General features: G+C 39.2%; 2 protein-coding genes across 5 annotated transcripts; both read left to right on the top strand.

Annotated features, from left to right (window-relative positions):
• The first annotated feature begins 1,868 nt into the window (after positions 1 to 1,868).
• On the top strand, positions 1,869 to 3,505 carry LOC133631367 (DNA-directed RNA polymerase II subunit RPB1-like). Of its 2 annotated transcripts, none has more exons than XM_062023562.1 (4): positions 1,869 to 2,142; positions 2,213 to 2,320; positions 2,383 to 2,501; positions 2,558 to 3,505. In XM_062023562.1, exons 1-4 carry the CDS (start codon positions 1,905 to 1,907, stop codon positions 3,467 to 3,469), a joined length of 1,377 nt encoding a protein of 458 aa, XP_061879546.1. In that variant the 5' UTR covers positions 1,869 to 1,904; the 3' UTR covers positions 3,470 to 3,505. The 2 variants fall into 2 exon arrangements, with proteins under 2 accessions (XP_061879546.1, XP_061879545.1); XM_062023561.1 differs by having other exon boundaries at positions 2,210 to 2,320; positions 2,558 to 3,504.
• A 3,566-nt stretch (positions 3,506 to 7,071) lies between these two features.
• On the top strand, positions 7,072 to 14,394 carry LOC133630959 (mucin-2-like). 3 transcript variants are annotated; one of them, XM_062022851.1, is made up of 6 exons: positions 7,072 to 7,207; positions 7,350 to 7,449; positions 8,836 to 8,937; positions 10,158 to 10,276; positions 13,438 to 14,271; positions 14,350 to 14,394. In XM_062022851.1, the coding sequence occupies exons 3-5, from the start codon at positions 8,886 to 8,888 to the stop codon at positions 14,263 to 14,265; spliced, it is 999 nt and encodes a 332-aa protein (XP_061878835.1). In that variant the 5' UTR covers positions 7,072 to 7,207; positions 7,350 to 7,449; positions 8,836 to 8,885; the 3' UTR covers positions 14,266 to 14,271; positions 14,350 to 14,394. The 3 variants fall into 3 exon arrangements, with proteins under 3 accessions (XP_061878835.1, XP_061878836.1, XP_061878834.1); XM_062022852.1 differs by having other exon boundaries at positions 7,080 to 7,207; positions 7,365 to 7,449; XM_062022850.1 differs by lacking the exon at positions 7,072 to 7,207 and having other exon boundaries at positions 7,215 to 7,449.
• The last annotated feature ends 4,819 nt before the right edge of the window (positions 14,395 to 19,213 follow it).

The following is a 19,213-nucleotide window of genomic DNA, read 5'->3' as shown; positions in this document are numbered from 1 at the left end:
TGTAGTGCAATATATTATATAACAATTATTTACATCAAAACTATGAGAAATATACAAATGAAGTAAACATAATTATTTACATCAGAACTATAAGAAATAGTAAAAAAAATGTTATACAAATGGAATAAATCCATCAAAACTATTAAAAATATATACAAATAGAATAATTACAATTATATGAATACATTTCTAAAGAAATGCATACTTTAAAATAAAATAATATCAAACTAAAATAATAAATACTGATTACTCCTGAGTAATACTAAACAAAAATATAATATAAATGATAAAGAAACCCTAATTACTCCAGAGTAATATAATACTAAAATATGTAAAAATAATAGTATATACAAATGGCATAAATACAAAATGAAATTATTTGAATACACCTCCAAAGACGTGCACCTGGGGATAGGTTGATTGGCAACACTAAATTGGCCCTAGTGTGTGAATGTGGGTGTGAATGTTGTCTGTCTATCTGTGTTGGCCCTGTGATGAGGTGGCGACTTGTCCAGGGTGTACACCGCCTTCCGCCCGATTGTAGCTAAGATAGGCTCCAGCACCCCCCGCGACCCTGAAGGGAATAAGCGGTAGAAAATGGATGGATGGATGCATACATTTCAAGGAAAAAATACATACTTTAAAATTAAATAATATAAAACAAAAATATGTTTTAATAAAAATAATAAATACTGATTACTCCTGACCAAACCAAAAAAACCCAACATATAAATAATAAAGAAACCCTAATTACTCCCGGGTAATATACTATTAAAATTGGCACGGCGTGGCTCGGTTGGTAGATCGGCCGTGCCAGCAACTTGAGGGTTCCAGGTTCGATCCCCGCTTCCGCCATCCTAGACATGCCGTTGTGTCCTTGGGCGAGACACTTTACTCACCTGCTCCCACACTGCTTTTAATTGGCTTTCACTATGTGTTTTGAGTCACTAGAGAAAAGTTCTATATAAATGTAATTCACTTCAAATATGTTTTAGTAAAAATATAATATACAAATAGGATAAATACAATCAAATGAAAACAAAAAGTCAAATACCTACATTAAAATAAAATCATATCAAACATAAATATTAAAAATAATAGAGGAATAACTATTCCTGGATAATATAAAACGAAAATATATTTTAATAATAAAAAAATATAGAAATCCTATATACTCTTGAGTAATATAAAGCTAAAATACGTTTTAATTAAAAAATAATATAAATAAATACTCATTTTTTGTGAAGAAATATAAGATATAGTTTTAGTAAAAAGATAATAATGACAACATTCTAAATACTGGTGAGCTTAAGGGGTTGATGGGTTTACAGGCAGAAATAAAATAAAACAAAACAGTCTTGCCATGTGGTTGCTGCTCTGGGACTTGTCATAAAGACTAACAAATACATGACATTGCAGTTCAACTATTAAAAACAAACACTAATCTAGACGTTTAGTTTTGTCATGAAAACTGCAGTCCTTTCTGAGTTTGTACTTGTAGTTACAAAGTTTCACCAGCAGGTGGCGTACAGGGCGGTGTCTTTCAACCATTGCGATGAAACGTAAGGAATTTTTATGACGTGAAAATGATGCAAATCTTCCCCAGCCTGCTTAAGTCTGGTGTTAGAATCATGGGTGACTGAATAGACCACCATTTTATTAGCAAGTACTCCTCATAAAAAGTAAAATATGGTCAGCTGTGAAACGTCATTGAGGCAGAAAATACAAATCAAAATCATCCATGTGTTGTTGTTTATCAGCTGCAACTCATATTTAGATAATCACTGGCCCCGCCCACCTCTACCTCTGATTGGCTGTTGCTGCCCGTGCCTGCAGGAAGTGGTCGCCACTACAAAAGGCAGCCCTGAAACATCTTCACTGGGCTTTTTCCAGGAGTGTGAAACATGAGTCCCAAAGCAAAGAAGACAAGTGTTGCACTTTGCTGGGCCACAGCTCTTCTTCTGACTTGCACTTTGAAGGTGGACTCTTACCGTCTGAGGAAGGCAGATCACAGGAAAGATGCTCCAGAGGTCAAGGCCGCAGGCCTGAGGCGGGGAAGAATTGTATTTGGGAAGAACCCTCAGGCCATGGATGCCAAGACATCAAACGCGTCTGACAACAATTACCAAGCTGATGTTCCTGGTCGGGCTCACCGCAGTATTTTGTTGTTTTATTTCATCTTTTGTTAACTCAGCGGCTCTTCATGCAGCAGCACCTGTGCAGCAGGAAGCATCATCATGGAGTTCTCTGTATTGTGCTGCTGAGCAGATGAAGCTGAGGGTCCAAGCACCAGGACTTCAACACATCAGTGTGCAGCAAGGTAAAAAAACTTGTTTTTTTTTATTTATTTACATTTAACACAGATCTTTTCTCCTTTTCCAGCTAATGGCCGTCCTTTGCCTTTGTCCCTTGTGCCTCCAACCTGTGGCTACAACATGCTCTGGAACTCTGGTGGGTTCCTCATGTTGGTTCCTTATGGTGGCTGCCACATGCTTCAACAGGTAATGTCTGAGGAACATGTCAGTGGATTGGAGATCAACTCTGTTTTGCCCTCAAGGGGGGAAGTTTTGTGCTGCCAATGCTTTGGCAGGAACTTCCTGTGTCTCTCTGGTGCCCCAAACCTCCTCGGACAACTGCAGCGCCATCAGATCTTCAAGTCCAAGTCCCTCCTTTTCTGCTCCACAACCCGGAGATGCGTACTTGGCCCCAGGCCCGAGTTGCACCCGCTGTCCCTCAGAGCCGCAAGTCGCCCTCTGAATCCCAGGTCCAAACCCTCCCCTCTGGACCTCAGTACAGCAAGTTGCCTTCAGAGCCCCAGGTACAAATGATCCAGCCCGGGTCGGACTTCCCCGTGGCCGCTGTACTGCAGGACCCTAAGTTACCCAGTGACCCCCACGTCCACTCCCTTCCCCCTGGGTCTCTACTTCCCTTTCCACCATTGCCTCATAACTACATGATGCACCAGGTCCCAATGGGGCCCCCAGCATCTCAGAAACCCTACGTTCATCAACACCACACGGTGCCACAAGTGGGTCAGTACTCGCTCTTCAATCCTCATGCCTGGCACTTTGTGGGATATCAGCCACCTCCTGGGAAACACCCACCCACCCAGAAGGACCCCAGAAATCCAGGAATGCAGTCACATATTCCCTATTTTCACTGGCATCATCCTCACTACCCTCACTACCCTCCCAATGACCCTCACTACCCTCCCAATGACCCTCACTACCCTCCCAATGACCCTCACTACCCTCCCAATGACCCTCACTACCCTCCCAATGACCCTCACTACCCTCCCAATGGCCCTCACTACCCTCCCAATGGCCCTCACTACCCTCCCAATGGCCCTCACTACCCTCCAAAGCAGACTAGAAGACCAGGACAAACCACAACTGCAGCACCTTTCCAGATCCCCCCAGAGCTAATTCCCTCTTATCAGGACTTCATGGCGATGCTTGATGCTCAATGAATGTGGCTCCAATAAATGTGTTAAAAAAAAAAGCTACCCTGGTACTTATGTCATCTTCTGTAACAACTATGGAAATGGAGCACGTACTATGGTCAAATGTTCTTAGATGTGTACCATTGCAGTGTTTTACATTTGAGTAAGCTAACATAACCTAATGTACCCAGAGACTGTTCTAGCACACAATTCCACTAAATGTTCTTTTTTTTTTTCTGCATCGACATCTTTATTGGATCATTACGTTGAAAAATAGGTGTTGTTTCTAGAAGTGGTCCTAGCCTGTTCTCTGCCATGTTCGATGCCCCTACCCAAGAAAATTATAAATGTCTACATTTTTTTCGTATTTCAATTCAATAACTAAAATGTGTAATGTTTGCAGTGAAGTTCTATAGATCAGTGTTGAACCATAGGGCCAGGGCCATTGAGCCACGCACGCCCTCTCGAGGGCCACCAAAAAAATCTTTTTCAGCTGTGGTCTGTACCAGCGATTCTCAGTTGTGGTGGGTATAGCTCGGTTGGTAGAGTGGCCGTGCCAGCAACTTGAGGGTTCCAGGTTCGATACCCGCTTCCGCCACCTAGTCACTGCCGTTGTGTCCTTGGGCAAGACACTTTACCCACCTTCTCCCAGTGCCACCCACACTGGTTTAAATGTAACTTGGATATTGGGTTTCACAATGTAAAAGCGCTTTGAGTCACTAGAGAAAAGCGCCAGGGGCGTCACTAGCTTTTAAGGACAGGGGGGGCTTAGCCCCCAGGAGATGCACAGGATGCGAGCGAACGTAGCGCACGAGCACAAAACTTCACAAACGGCTAACAAAGACTTAGAAATTAATCATTGTTATTATTATTTCAGTCGGTTTATTTTCAATCTGTGTTCAGTACAACAACAAACATGGGTTTGCACAGTGACATTTTGTTTACAGCATCAACAAGAAACAATGACTTGCATGATCCTTCAAGATACACTGAAACACAATGAAAGTCATGGCATTAGCCTCTGTTATTCATTCACAACATAGAGGCTAATGCCACCACTTTCGCTCACAATACAATAATTGTTTGTTCCCAAATATTTTGAAGTTGCACAGATTACATTTTGGGCACATATGTGACTAAAATGGTTGTAAATTCAAGCCCTGGAAATATTACTTAATTACTTGAATTAAAGTAATATCGGGATAATTTGGCTTATATATAATATATTTATATATATTATGGCAAGCCGTTAAGGAAATTAAATATATATGGAAGTCTGAATAGAAATGAGAAACTTTTATATATACTGTAAATAAAGACTATAGAGTATGTCTGCTGATCAGAAAAAGAGCCAAAGCTGTCAAAGAGCTGAGGGACCATCTTCAAAGTGCAATCCTGAAACAAATAATGCAAACAAAATGTAACTTCCAGGGCTTGAGATTAATGTAGTCCCGTTGTCCCGGGGACGGTAAAAAAAATGCACGGGACGAAATTAAATGCTCCCCGGGACGATGGCTTTTAACCATTTTTTTTCTTTTTCTTTTTATGTATTTATTCATTTTACATTTTATATTAAATGTCTTGTTTTTTCCCACCCTCTGAAAATCCTATAATAATACAACAGCTATTAATGTAACAATACAATAAAACAAATATATTTAATGTTTGTTTCATTATTTTAACAATAGGCTAATGTATATTACTTTATATAGATTCTACAAGAAACACAAAACTTAAAAACTAAGTTATTTACAATTGCAGAAACAAGGTTCTTGTTCTGCAGTGCTGTGTGCTAATGTGCTTCGTACACCTGCAGGACCGCAAGCAAGGTCGCAGAGAAAATGCGGACTGGATTTTGAGTGATGTGGGCATTTTCTATATGAACAAGTCCAAGGACCGCAATGAAGGTCGCAGAGAAAATGCGGACTGGATTTTGAGTGATGTGGGCATTTTATATATGAAAAAGTGGAATGGATTGGATACCGACACACTAAAGGGGCTCTCTACCTTATGCTATGAAGTGAAGGGAAACTGAGTGAAAAATGACAGGTTATATGATTATTTATTTAAACTCATATTCGGGCCACTTTATAATGAATATGTCGGCATGTATTTGTAAAAAAAAAAAAAAAATTTTTTTTTTTTTAAACACCAAATTATTTAGGGGGGCTTAAGAACATTTTAGGGGGGCTTGAGCCCCCCTAAAATAGGCCTAACAACGCCAATGAAAAGCGCTATATAAATATAATTCACTTCACTCCACTAATACACCTGTCCACCACTTGTGGCAGTAATGACTATCAAACAGAAGTTTGGCGCCAAAGTCAAAGAGAGGTTTCTGAAGCACAAAATTTAAGACTAAAGTGGTAAAGCTGTATTTGTATTTGCATTTAAATTTTTAGGTAAACCACGTTTAGTTGTATGCAAATGTTTTTTCATCATTATTTGAGTCGCTTATTTGTGCAGTATATTCAGTTAGTACTTATTTTTCTAATCATTTTGACCAAAGCCTAAGGTGTCTGTGTAAAATAAATCATCTTTGTGATTGCTTCATATCATTTGACAAGATTGTAAACTGTAAGTAGTTATAATTATTGAAGCCCATTAAAATCAAGAGTACGGTTGCTAATTGGGTGTTAATATTTGAGTGGTCCCCGGGCCCCCTCTGTAGTGGGAAAGGTTAAGAACCCCTGATATAGATTGTTACATTAAAAAGTTTGAGTATTTCCAGAGGCAGTCGCAGCATGTTTGGCGCACTGGGCACCAACCCTTCCAAAAAATATCACAATTGGGTAACTGAATGTTTTGTTTTGTTTGCAATAATGTCTTTATTTGTACAATATTAAAATGGATGGATTGTTCCTACCAATAAAGTTGTGGGTATGAACTGAAACCACTGGAAAGTGAGAAGTGTCATATTTGAAAAGATTTTATAATGCCACATTTCAGGATATTGGTAATGTAAAAAAATTCCTGTGTTATTTATTCAAAGTGTGTCATTCTTGGCCGAGTCATACCAAAGACTTTAAAAATGGGACCCATTACCTCCCTGTTTGGCACTCAGCATCAAGGGTTGAAATTGGGGGTTAAATCACCAAAAATGATTCACGGGCGTGGCCATTGCTGCTGCTCACTGCTCCCCTCACCTCCCAGAGGGTGATCATGGGTGATGGGTCAAATGCAGAGAATAATTTCGCCACACCTAGTGTGTGTGTGACAATCATTGGTACTTTAACTTTACAGTGTATATTTTTAAAACTCTTTAGTGGAGAATGGATGTAGTACCATAACTGACCTGTGAGTGTCACCGACGAGCCACGGCCCACTCAGACTTCCAGGAAATGAAAAGAATAAGAGCTCAGATAACTGCGAGCTTAGTTGCTAACTTAAAGCTGAAAATGTATGTGAAACGAAATATATTTAGAAATTATAATACTCTATTACTATTTCACCATTTAAAGACGTTCCTGTGATGGTGAATGGAAATGCACAAACTCGTACGAAAAGACTAAACTAAGCTAATATTTCCATTATGCTGCCAGCCAATAGGATTGTGACATTTAATGAGCTGAGACGTGCCAAGTTCGATGAACACAGGTGAGCTCTCCTGGCATGATGAACACAGGTGTGCTCTCCTGGCATGATGAACACAGGTGAGCTCTCCTGGCATGATGAACACAGGTGTGCTCTCCTGGCATGATGAACACAGGTGTGCTCTCCTGGCATGATGAACAAAGGTGTGTCCTCCTGGCATGATGAACACAGGTGTGTGTGGTCCTACGTGCGCCCTCCTGGCAAAAACAAGATATTTCCTTGCATTGAGTGTTTGTATCTTTACTTGCTTTGAGTGTCCATTAATATGGCGGCACTCCTGTGGCTTCTTTTCTCCCTTGTGCCGAGTTTAAAGTGTTTTCCATGGCAGGCGTTTGGTCAAGTATCTCCACGCCAGTTAGCAAGTGAGGGCGTAAGGAAGGGCGAGATTGTCTTCAACGGGAAGCCAGAATCAGGTAAGCTTTAAATGAGCATGTAAAACTGCTGTGATAATTGTGTAACTTGTGATTTGGTATGTTATTATTTATGTATGGAAAGTCATTTACGTTAGGCAGGAATTTTTATTTACATATTGGGTCACATTTGTTGTATTGTAATTCGTATTTTATTTTATACGGTCCCGCATGTTTATCTCCTCCCCCGTCCGTTCCCTATTCGGGCACTCGGAAACAAGTAGGAACCAAAATGCGGGGCTATATAAAATAAATTACAATCATTATTTATAAATGGTTGATTTATATACGTTTCTGACACCATGTAGAAATCAGTGACACACGCACACGGCTGTCCACTTCAGTGGTGTAGGCTTTACCGAACCAACTGCGCATGCTCCGAACATACATACACAACTACGGATGTCCATAAGGGACATAAACTACAATATAGGCTAGTAAGGTGAAGTTTTGTACCTGACACCTCAGGTGGGATGGAAAAATCCATATAACACGTCACGCTAACATCACGTGACACCTCTGATGAAGGCTGCAGAAGCAAGGTAGCTGAAACTTGTCAGGTACAAAACTTTACCTTACTAGCCTATATAAATCAACCATTTACACTGCAAAAACTGAAATCTAAGTAAGATGAAATATCTCAAATAAGAGTGATATTTGCTTATTTTCTGTCTGATAAGATAATTCTTCTCACTAAGCAGATTTTATGTTGGAATGTTTTACTTGTTTTAAGGGTTTTGGTCCTAAATTATCTCTAAGATATTACAGCTTGTTGCTGAAATTTGATGACCTATATTGAGTAAAACATGCTTGAAACTAGAATACCAACTGTTGCAAAGCTGTCATCAACACTCACAAGTATAAAACTACTTTTTTAAAGTAATGTCTTTCTTCAAGCATGAAAAAAAAATCATGATGCTGAGCGCATATTATGTCAAGATAATGGCACTAGCATTTACTTAATTTAAGAATATTTTTCAACATATTGAGCAAAAAGGTCTTTTTTTTTTTCTACCAAGAAAAGTCCACTTGTTTTTAGTGAGAATATACTTATTTTAAGGTATTTTTGGGTTCATTGAGGTTAGCTAATTGTACTTGTTTTGGAAAGTCTTGACAAGCCAAATTTTCTTGTTCTATTGGCAGATAATTTTGCTTCGTTCAAATAAAATACCCCTAATTTTAGTAATTTTTTTTCTTGTTTGTGAACACTGACTTTTTGCAGTGTTTAAATACACATCAGTAGACGAAATGAACCTCTTCAACATAAAACAAATGTTACTTGAAAATAGTAATGTGACTCAATATGTAAAGAAGAATTCCTGCATAATGTAAATGACTTTCCATACATAAATAAGAATAACATACCAAATCAAATGTGTTTGAATCCAGAAAGACTGTGGGGCCTCGTGGAGACGTCGCTGCAATGTGGACCACGACAGATGAGATTGAAAGTGGTGGGACGTGGCGCTGCAGACTTGGCCCTGGACCTGGGTATAGTCTATTCTATTCTAGGGCTGCAATGATTATTCCATTGAATTTGATATTATGTTGCTTCGATTAATCTTTTGAGCGTAACTAGAGCTCTTGAATGTAAACAGGGGTGGGTGGTTTGATACAAATATATCGACCTAGCAGGGTTGTACGGTATACCGGTATTAGTATAGTACCACAATACTAACGAATCATTTTCAGTACGATACCGTCTCTGAAACATACTGGTCCCGCACCCGCCCGCGTCAAAGTCACGTCGTGACATTGCTGGTTTACGAGCAGAGGAGCATGTTCGGCGGCACACAATCACAGAGTACTTACAAGCAGACACAGTGTGTAGACAGAAAAGGGAGAACGGATGCATTTTGGCTTAAAAACTAAAGATAAAGGTGAAGTTATAACACTGAAACGCCCTCAGGAAGAGGTGCTTTAAGACATGGCTAGCGGCTAACGTCTATCCGCCGTCAGCAGTGCTTTAGCTACTTCTAAATCATTAATCCTGGTCTCCATGGCGACAAAGTAAGTTTCTTACTTTATCATTATCACTGCAGAACGAGGAATAGCTAAACATGCTTCACTACACACCGTAGCTCACCGGCATCAAAACAAACGCCATTAGTGGATCGATACCTAACATCCACTGTAATTATATCAAGTACAAGCACATATCGAGTCGATACTACTATCACGTCTATTTTTTGGGAGCACAAAATCTTTCGTTTTTTTTTTTTTAAATGTATATCTTTATAAACTTAGGAAATAGAAAAATCAGCAAAATCTGAAGTTGTCTTTATTTTTTAGTTTTAATGCCATGATTTTAATAGTCTGGTCTGCGTGTGCACAGGTTTTCCCCCACGTGTCCCCTGAGCTAAAATGAGTTTGACACCCCTGCACTAGTGGTACGCCAAAGACTCACTCAAATATTGAAACAGTGTTACTGTTCAAACTGTCTGTTAGTGGCCAACATTAAATATACATGTCCATGTTAAATAAAACCTTTGCCTTGTTAATTAATACTTGGGCCTACTACGCTACTATATTTTAATGTTGATCATTAGTGTTACTTGGAGAGCCAAGTGTTTTCCGAGGTGGTACTTGGTGAAAAAAAGTTCTATAACCACAGATCTAATGGATAGATGACCAAAATAATGGATATCTGCAGCTCTAGTCTTTTCAACAACTCTGCTCAGGATATTTGGCTGACTGCCCACTTGTCACAGGTACTGGACCATCCCAACCTTTGAGCAAGGCACTGGAATCTTGTGGCTATTTGCTGCGTGGGAATGCGTTTGGGCTTGTGTTGGTAGTTCCCTATGACGGCTGCCACGTGGTACAGGAGGTATGTGGTTACACTTACACCTTGCAAAAGGACAGCTTTTCTTGGTATTGTCAGCATTGTTTTTAGATGTGAAAGTCCTCATAGCAACAAATACTGAATTGAATACTTTGGGCACAGTTGATGCCGTAGGACTGGAGTGATGCAAGTCTTAAAGCACATTGCTGCCCTCTTCAGAACGAGGATAGTACTCAACAAATGTAATATCTATTCTTGACGGCGTGGGTTTCCTCCGGGTACTCTGGCTTCCTCCCACCTCCAAAGACATGCACCTGGGGATAGGTTGATCAGCAACACTAAATTGGCCCTAGTGTGTGAATGTGAGTGTGAATGTTGTCTGTCTCTGTTGGCCCTGCGATGAAGTGGCGACTTGTCCAGGGTGTACCCCGCCTTCCGCCCATGTGCAGCTGAGATAGGCTCCAGCGACCCCGAACGGGACAAGCGGTAGAAAATGGATGGATGGATTTAGACAGTTTGAAAATAAACTTATTTTTAGTAAGAGTTGTGTGTTTGTAGCTTTGATGCTAAGCTGTTTAACTGTCTCAAAGTGTAGCACAATTGTGAATTTTAGCCATTTTTTTCATATAGACTAAATATGTCAGACAACGTAACAAAGGAATGTGACACATGAGCAACATTAGTAAAGCTAGGTAAGCTCCAGTGCTAACAGAAGTCACATGTTAAGTTAGACCACTGGTTCTCAAATGGGGGTACACGTACCCCTGAGGGTACTTGAAGGTATGCCAAGGGGTACGTGAGATTTTTTTAAAATATTCTAAAAATAGCAACAATTCAAAAATCCTTTATAAATATATTTATTGAATAATACTTCAACAAAATATGAATGTAAGTTCATAAACTGAACAAATAAAGTAGGCTATTCCATTCTTTACCATAAAGCCAGTTTCCCCCATGCCATGATGGTTTGACCCTCACTAAAATGTCTGTCAAAAGGAACTGTGAAAAGAAATGCAACAATGCAATATTCAGTGTTGACAGCTAGATTTTTTGTGGACATGTTCCATAAATATTGATGTTAAAGATTTCATTTTTTGTGAAGAAATGTTTAGAATTAAGTTCATGAATCCAGATGTATCTCTATTACAATCCCCAAAGAGGGCACTTTAAGTTGATAACTTCTATGTGTAGAAATATTTATAATTGAATCACTTGTTTATTTTTCAACAAATTTTTAGTTATTTTTATATCTTTTTTTTCCAAATAGTTCAAGAGACTACTAAAAATGAGCAATATTTTGCACTGTTATACAATTTAATAAATCAGGAACTGATGACATAGTGCTGTATTTTACTTCATCTTTTTTCAACCAAAAATGCTTTGCTCTGATTACGGGGTACTTGAATTAAAAAAATGTTCACAGGGGGTACATCACTGAAAAAAGGTTGAGAACCACTGAGTTAGACTCCTGACTTTAAAACAATACATAATGAAACTGTTTGCTTTCATGCCTTTAGCTGACTGACATATTGGAGCAGAGCACCAGGCTTTTTTATGTTTGTTTATTATGAACACGCTAACTTGGCCTTGTTCACACTGCAGGTCAATTCAGATTTTTTTGCTCATATGCGACCTGTATGTTTCATGTCAGTGGGATAAGTGCAATACTGAATTTGTCTTATCCGACCCAGGCCTCTTTCGTATATTTGGGATATGCGTCCTCAATGTGAACGCTCCCGCGCTCAGGTCGCATTTATCCGACCAGAACGTCCTCAGAAAGCGATAAGCGTCATAATCGTTCGCCAAAATAGACGGTTACAAAATGAATAGTTGACAACGCAGCAGAAAAAGGGTGAAAATGTTTTAGGAACTCACGTGAATGTTTTACCACTCCTGTCTCCGACTGCTCGCCCACAGGTACGACGTGGAAACAAAATATCCCATAAGTGTGCCAGAGTCAATATGCTTATCGTCTTCTACACACAATCATTTGGTCCAGAAGATGTGAACGTTAATTGCACAAAATCCTTAATATTGCCACAAATGTGCCAGTACTGAGACTGAATACAATTGAAGCCATTTTTACTTCCGTAAACACTGCAGTGCGTGCGACGTCATGTCCGCATGCGGGTCAGATTGCATTCACATTAGAAATCAATTTATAATGTGAGCAGCTTTTTAAAAAAAATAAAAAATAAAATCTGACCCTGCGATGTGAAGGTAGCCCTATTCACACAACAATACAGCACATATTTACTAGAGGTGGGGGAAATAATAAATGTTTAGATGCATTGCAATTCGGACATGGATGATTATAGAATTGATTAGTAAATGTCAATTGATTTATTGTAAATAAATGAATGCAGGGAGTTCTAAAATGTCTGACTGCAGTGAACCAGCTCAGAGATCCGACAAGCTCCTTTTTATTATAGGGCACTTCTGTTCCAGTTTTGCAAACATTTTCATTTATTTAATAAATGCGGGAATTAAATAAACGGTTTCTTATTCCAAATAGTTTTTTTTTATTGCAAGTGATAAAGGTTTATTCAGTGAAACAAAAAGAAATGTAAAACTGCATCATTACACATAAATTAAAGATGCATCAATTATGATCGCAATAATCGTAGCTTCTGAATCGTGATGAAATAGTGAGGTGCCAAAAAATTCCCACCTGATATTTATTGTCACACAGTTCAGCATGTCCAAAAAAAAGTAGGAAGAAGCAGATCTTATTTAATCCTAAACCCCTCCTCCATTTCAGAGCTATTAGTACTTATCACATAACGATATGTTCATAACAAATACTAAAATGAATAATTATAGGAGCTTTTGCCCACAAATGTATGATTGTTTTTTAAACCATCATAATAGTATTGCTTGATTTCTTCATTCCATATTTATTCCCACATACTGATGTATGTTTTAAGTGGTCTCATTTTAAGAGGTGTAGCGAAGCCTTGAATAACAGGGTAACTAAAGTATTAGACATCCATGCAAAAAGGACAGGCAACATTTATGAATGGACTTTGGTTTGTTGATCATGTAGTGAAGAAAGTGAGGAAACGTCAAGTGCGTTAGTCTGCAACCACCGGTGGCACTGTTGATCACTCTCTAAACAATCTATGCCTGCAGAACTCCTCCATGGCACAATTGCATATAAATCATGTTTTTCTTTAATGGCACGGATTACTTTTATTTTCCTCCAGAATGGCTATTATGTGTTGCGGATGATCTACCTGCAGACTCCAATCACACTCACCTGCCCAACATCTCCTGCTTTGACTGCCGGGCACCCCAGCCCTTTACCAATTACCAGAAACACCTACCGGTCCAAGCGGCAGGCCTATGACCCTTACCAGCAGTATTATTTGAATTACCTCTACTACATGAATATGATGGCAAATAATCCCCAGACCACAGTTCCTCCCCAACCAGTTTACAATCCCATCTATCATCAGTTTGGCTACAATCCTTATAAGTCCACCACTCTTCCCTCGTCAGACTCCTTTAACTATCCCCGCTATCTTTACCCTCAACAATACCCATATTGCTACATACCTGGTGTACGTTGTCCTTATTTTCCTCATTACCCGGGACTAAAACAACCAATGGAACCTACCCAAGCTCCAACTACACCTAGAGCCAACCCTGTAAGCACCACGACTAAAAGGCTGTGCGAGCAGAGTACCAGCACAACTACGCCAGCCGGATGCACGCGCACCACTACAAGTACTAAAGCACCACTCAGCACCAGCACAACTCCATCCAGATGCAAACTCACGACTACTACCAGAACTAATGCAGCCAAACCGTGTAAGCCCAAAACCACCACACCAAATAAACTCTTCACACCATACGCCCAGCACCCTTTTGCACCGGAGATTTTATCCAGCAGGAAAAGTCAAATCCCCAGCGATCCTAAAAGTGTTCCTTATAGTAGATACAAATCTGCTCCACTACCAAACTACCAGTACTGGTTTGCTCAGGCGGTGGATCAAGACCCTCACTTCGACTGGGATGGTCTAGAACCTTAGCAGCTGGTAAGCATCACTAAGTTTTCACTTTCCATATTCTTTTTCTCTTGTCCTGTGAACAATCTTTGTTTTTCTCTCTTTCAGGGATTGTGATCCTGAAACCATTCAATAAATGTTTTATTGACAAGTTGGTCTGAATGATCCTGCCTTTTTGAAATTTGTTACCCTCCAGGAACGTCATCATAAACAGTACATCTACCAAGCTGTACACGGACTATTAAAAAGTAGGGCAGTTAAAATTTAAGAGATTAATTCATCTGAATGTTTTATCGCGTTTAACCCATCTGCAGCGCCTAAAACCCATCTGGCTACGCATTTCGGACAGTTTGTCCAAGCGTAATCATCAAACGTGAACAAATATGCGGTTGATCAGGTAGTGATGGGCTGTAGAAGTCAACAAGGTAAGATGGAAGATGTTAAACAGCACCTTTGCTCTTCATGGGACATTTGAGTAAAACTAAAGTATCATGAAGTACTTTTTTTTTTTTTTACCAAAGCACTTCCATCTTGAAATAGCACAAAACCGTAATGTTGATAAATGTTTGATCAACCCATACATTTATTTCCTGGGTGTCTTTGCTGAAGCAAAATGAAAAACTTAAACTAATTTAACCATGATTGATTTAAATGAATCTGCTAAAAAGATAATGGTTTGACAGCACTACCCTAAAGCATATCCAAGTTTAATTTCTACAGTATTGTCATTCATAATTGTTTGATCATATCAATAGTACATTACTGTAGTACAATTGTACCTCAATTTACAAGCTTAATGGGTTCTCTGAGGAAACTGGACTCAAAACACTTGTATCTCAAGTCAACGTGGAAATTAATTGAAATCAATTTAAAGGGTTCCTATATTTGGGGTACTCCCGAAAATTTGAAATCAAACCATGGAGGCATGGTGGAGATGTTTACCAAACAATCTTGTCTTCCAAATGAGCTCTTTGGAATTTGAAGTGAAGTCTACTTATCTAGCGCTTTTCTCTAGAGACTCAAAGCGCTTTACATAGTGAAACCCATGATTTACATCATTCAGTTACATTTAAACCAGTGAGAGTGGTACTAGTAGCGGGTGGGACAAGTGTGGTGTGGCCGTGCCAGCAACTTGAGGGTTCCAGGTTTGATCCCCGCTTACGCCATACTTGTCACTGCCGTCCTTTGGCAAGACACGTTACTCACCTGCTCCCAGTGCCACAACACTGGTTTAAATGTAACTAAGATAATGTGTTTCACTATGTACAGCGCTTTGAGTCACTAGAGAAAAGCGCTATATAAATATAATTCACATCACAATGGCAGTGACTAGGATGGCAGAAGCAGGGATCGAACCTGGAACCCTCAAGTTGCTGGCATGGCTGCTCTACCAACCGAGCCACGCCACCTCACACAGTTTGAGACTTGAGTGACTTATTGTCTTAGTTATGTCAGCGGATAGCTCCATATATGGTAGAGGTTTACCTGAAGAACTTTGCGTGAGTCTGCTATTTTTATTCAGTTGAAGTTCCAGAAAAATAAACTATCTTCCTGTTTTGGGTCAGATTGGCTCGTAGATGCACATTAATGCTAAAATCCTCCACTGTTGCCGTTTCTAATGCAAAGTAGGACATAGTTCTAACTTATATCTGTCAGTGGACTTTATATGGAAGCACTAAAAAGTACAACATGGCTGACGGGGTGGAGACGCAGTCAAAGGGGGCTTGGCCTGGAAGAAGGCTTCAGATGTAAATAAGACCGCCCACAAAAGGGAGCATTCTAAACAGACGTTCAGAAAGCGGCTTAAAGATGGTCTGTAAAACCGAATCTATGCAAAATGTTGACCAAATAACCACCATAATGTGTTTAGTGCACCACAAGTGTTTTAAATTAAATGTAGGAAAAAATAAATAAATCATACAACCCCTTTTTTCTGTGCCCCAACACAGCACCATTTTAACACGAAGCATGCCTTTTTAAAAAGAAAAATAAACGTGGATACAAAATATTGTATACAATTAATCAAATAGAATGTACTACCAAGAACTACAGTATTTTTATGAAGTAATGGCCTAGTGGTTAGAGTGTCCGCCCTGAGATCGGTAGGTTGTGAGTTCAAACCCCGGCCCAGTCATACCAAAGACTATAAAAAATGGGACCCATTACCTCCCTGCTTGGCACTCCGCATCAAGGGTTGGAATTGGGGGTTAAATCACCAAAAATGACGCGGCACTACTGCTGCCCACTGCTGCTGCCCACTGCTCCCCTCACCTCCCAGGGGGTGAACAAGGGGATGGGTCAAATGCAGAGGACAAATTTCACCGCACCTAGTGTGTGTGTGACAATCATTGGTACTTTTAACTTTAACTTAACGTATTGTACAGCATTTACCTAGGACAGTGGACTTCTACAGTATCTCTTTCCAGCTGCTTCTCCTTATTTTCATGGATAAATGTGTGCCACTTATTCATGAATTGAACATTCTTTGTTGGCGTTAGACTCTTTCTGCTTCATAATGGTGATAGGGTCAAACTGCTTTGCCAAGTGTGCTAGACGCTCTGTCATCTTTTTGATGAATTCTTCTATATCATCCACTTTTTCTTCTCGGCGCTGTCCTTTACACTTTTTTCCTTCCCATGCTTGTAAAGGTCCATAGTGGGTAACAGATGTTTTAAGGGGTTCGCTGTGAGATTTGCTACGCCGACGTGGAGGCTTGTAACTTAAACCATAACAATTAGCGGCGAGGTAGCTCCTAACACTCCTAAGTTGCGGTAGAATAATAATATGATGAAATGTGAGGCGTGGACTCACTTGTGTGAGATACTACATTTACAATTGAAGTATGCCGAGTGGGCTACGTTAGGGTCACCTACCACAAAGGCCTGTTATTAGCCTTTGTTTTCAGCAAACAAAACCACTTTTAGGTCTGCTCATCTTCAATAACTATGTGTACAATTAAACATCGTACTGTTTTGTCACATTTTAAAAAAGGCACAAAATGGAAATATTTTAGATCAGGGGTTCTTAACCTTTTTGACCTCGGGGCCCGACTTTTCTACCACAGCGGGGCCCGGAGCTCACTCAAATATTAACACTGAAATGGTAACCTTACTGTTGTTTTTAATCATAAACCTACTTACAGTTTAACAGAATGAACTTTGTCAAATGATATGAAAGCATGTGTCAAAAAGATTATTATCAAGGCTTAGGTCAGGCTGATTACAAAAATAAATACTTATCAAATTAAGAATATAATACAAAGAAGGGACTCACAAAATTGCTAAAATAAATTAATTTAAATAAATACATTAATAACATACACTGTATATCTTGGTTAAATAAACTCCATAAAACTAAAGAGCAAATTATTTGGCACTTTAATTTTAGAATTAAAGTGCACAAAGTAATTAATCATTCATTTTGCGCCTAAGAAACTACTCTGACTTTAGTTCCAGACTTCTGTTTGATATTGTCATTACTGCCACAGGTGGTGAAAAAGTGAATTACAACTGAGTACCACTGCGGCCCATGAGGACCTTAGCTGAGAAACAGATAGTGTTTGGCGGCCTAGCATTGGCAGAGTGGTGTATAAAGAGAATGGCCAACTAAACATCAGGCGCCATGTTTGCTACCAACTAAACATCAGGCGCCATGTTTGCTACCAAGAATGTGTGATGCTGTGCCAGGATGCATGCAATTGCTGTCGTTTTGACCGTTTTCTGACAAAATAAGCAAAAATAATGTGTCTATAAATAGTTGTAATCATACTCCAGATCATAAACTTACAATAAAACATGCTTTTATTTTACACTACATTCTTGCAGTGTTTCGTGACCAGCAGGCACTCTAATGATAAATGACACGCAATTGATGGCGCAATAAATGTTAAAAAAAATACACAGAACGACCAAAAAACGAACTTATTACCCTCATTTTTCCAACATATTCATTAGCTTTGGACCAACAACCACGGAGAAGTTTAGTGTGAAGTATGTCAACTGTGGTGTCTGCCTGCAATGTAATCCTTATACTGTATGTATCACTCACTATGTATTATTATAACTCATCTTTCTCTTTTCTAAGTGAATACTTTTGTACTTATTCCCCATATTTCTGCACAACAACTCAGATATGCTAACACTGGCGAGCAGTAGAGATTATGCAGTGTTTTTTTTTTGTCCAGACCGTATTTTGCCTTATTCATTATTGACATTTTTTAATGAGATTTCCAATTCATTTTCTCATCCTTTATTACACCCCAAATGTGGTTTATTTTACTCTTCCAATGTCCGTCTATTTGTATTTGTGTTTGACTTCCTCTTCTGCTGCTACCAAGTTGCTTTCATTTAGTTTTACTGAGATTCAAAGATAGTCTGTTTTTGTCAAACCATCTCTTAAATACAAACCCCGTTTCCATGAGTTGGGAAATTGTGTTAGATGTAAATATAAACGGAATACAATGATTTGTAAATAATTTTCAACCCATATTCAGTTGAATATGCTACAAAGACAACATATTTGATGTTCAAACTGATAAAAAAAATTTTTTTTTTTACAAATAATCATTAACTTTAGAATTTGATGCCAGCAACACGTGACAAAGAAGTTGGGAAAGGTGGCAATAAATACTGATAAAGTTGAGGAATGCTCATCAAACACTTATTTGGAACATCCCACAGGTAAACAGGCAAATTGGGAACAGGTGGGTGCCATGATTGGGTATAAAAGTAGATTCCATGAAATGCTCAGTCATTCACAAACAAGGATGGGGCGAGGGTCACCACTTTGTCAACAAATGCGTGAGCAAATTGTTGAACAGTTTAAGAAAAACCTTTCTCAACCAGCTATTGCAAGGAATTTAGGGATTTCACCATCTACGGTCTGTAATATCATCAAAGGGTCCAGAGAATCTGGAGAAATCACTGCACGTAAGCAGCTAAGCCCGTGACCTTCGATCCCTCAGGCTGTACTG

The sequence above is a fragment of the Entelurus aequoreus genome, linkage group LG16 (genome assembly GCF_033978785.1).
Source record: "Entelurus aequoreus isolate RoL-2023_Sb linkage group LG16, RoL_Eaeq_v1.1, whole genome shotgun sequence".
Classification (NCBI taxonomy): Eukaryota; Metazoa; Chordata; class Actinopteri; order Syngnathiformes; family Syngnathidae; genus Entelurus; species Entelurus aequoreus.
The sequence above is the reverse complement of the archived record's forward strand: the minus strand, read 5'-3'. Positions and strand labels throughout refer to the sequence as shown.

What these genes read in the sequence shown, in the direction of transcription:
- LOC133631367 (XM_062023561.1), top strand. Translation starts at nt 1,905, where the DNA reads ATGAGTCCCAAAGCAAAGAAGACAAGTGTTGCACTTTGCTGGGCCACA. An exon ending in TTACCAAGCTGATGTTCCTG is followed by an intron (nt 2,143 to 2,209) that starts GTCGGGCTCACC and finishes CTCTTCATGCAG; the next exon opens with CAGCACCTGTGCAGCAGGAA. An exon ending in ACACATCAGTGTGCAGCAAG is followed by an intron (nt 2,321 to 2,382) that starts GTAAAAAAACTT and finishes CTCCTTTTCCAG; the next exon opens with CTAATGGCCGTCCTTTGCCT.
- LOC133630959 (XM_062022850.1), top strand. Translation starts at nt 7,302, where the DNA reads ATGGCGGCACTCCTGTGGCTTCTTTTCTCCCTTGTGCCGAGTTTAAAG. An exon ending in AGACTTGGCCCTGGACCTGG is followed by an intron (nt 8,938 to 10,157) that starts GTATAGTCTATT and finishes CACTTGTCACAG; the next exon opens with GTACTGGACCATCCCAACCT. An exon ending in GCTGCCACGTGGTACAGGAG is followed by an intron (nt 10,277 to 13,437) that starts GTATGTGGTTAC and finishes ATTTTCCTCCAG; the next exon opens with AATGGCTATTATGTGTTGCG.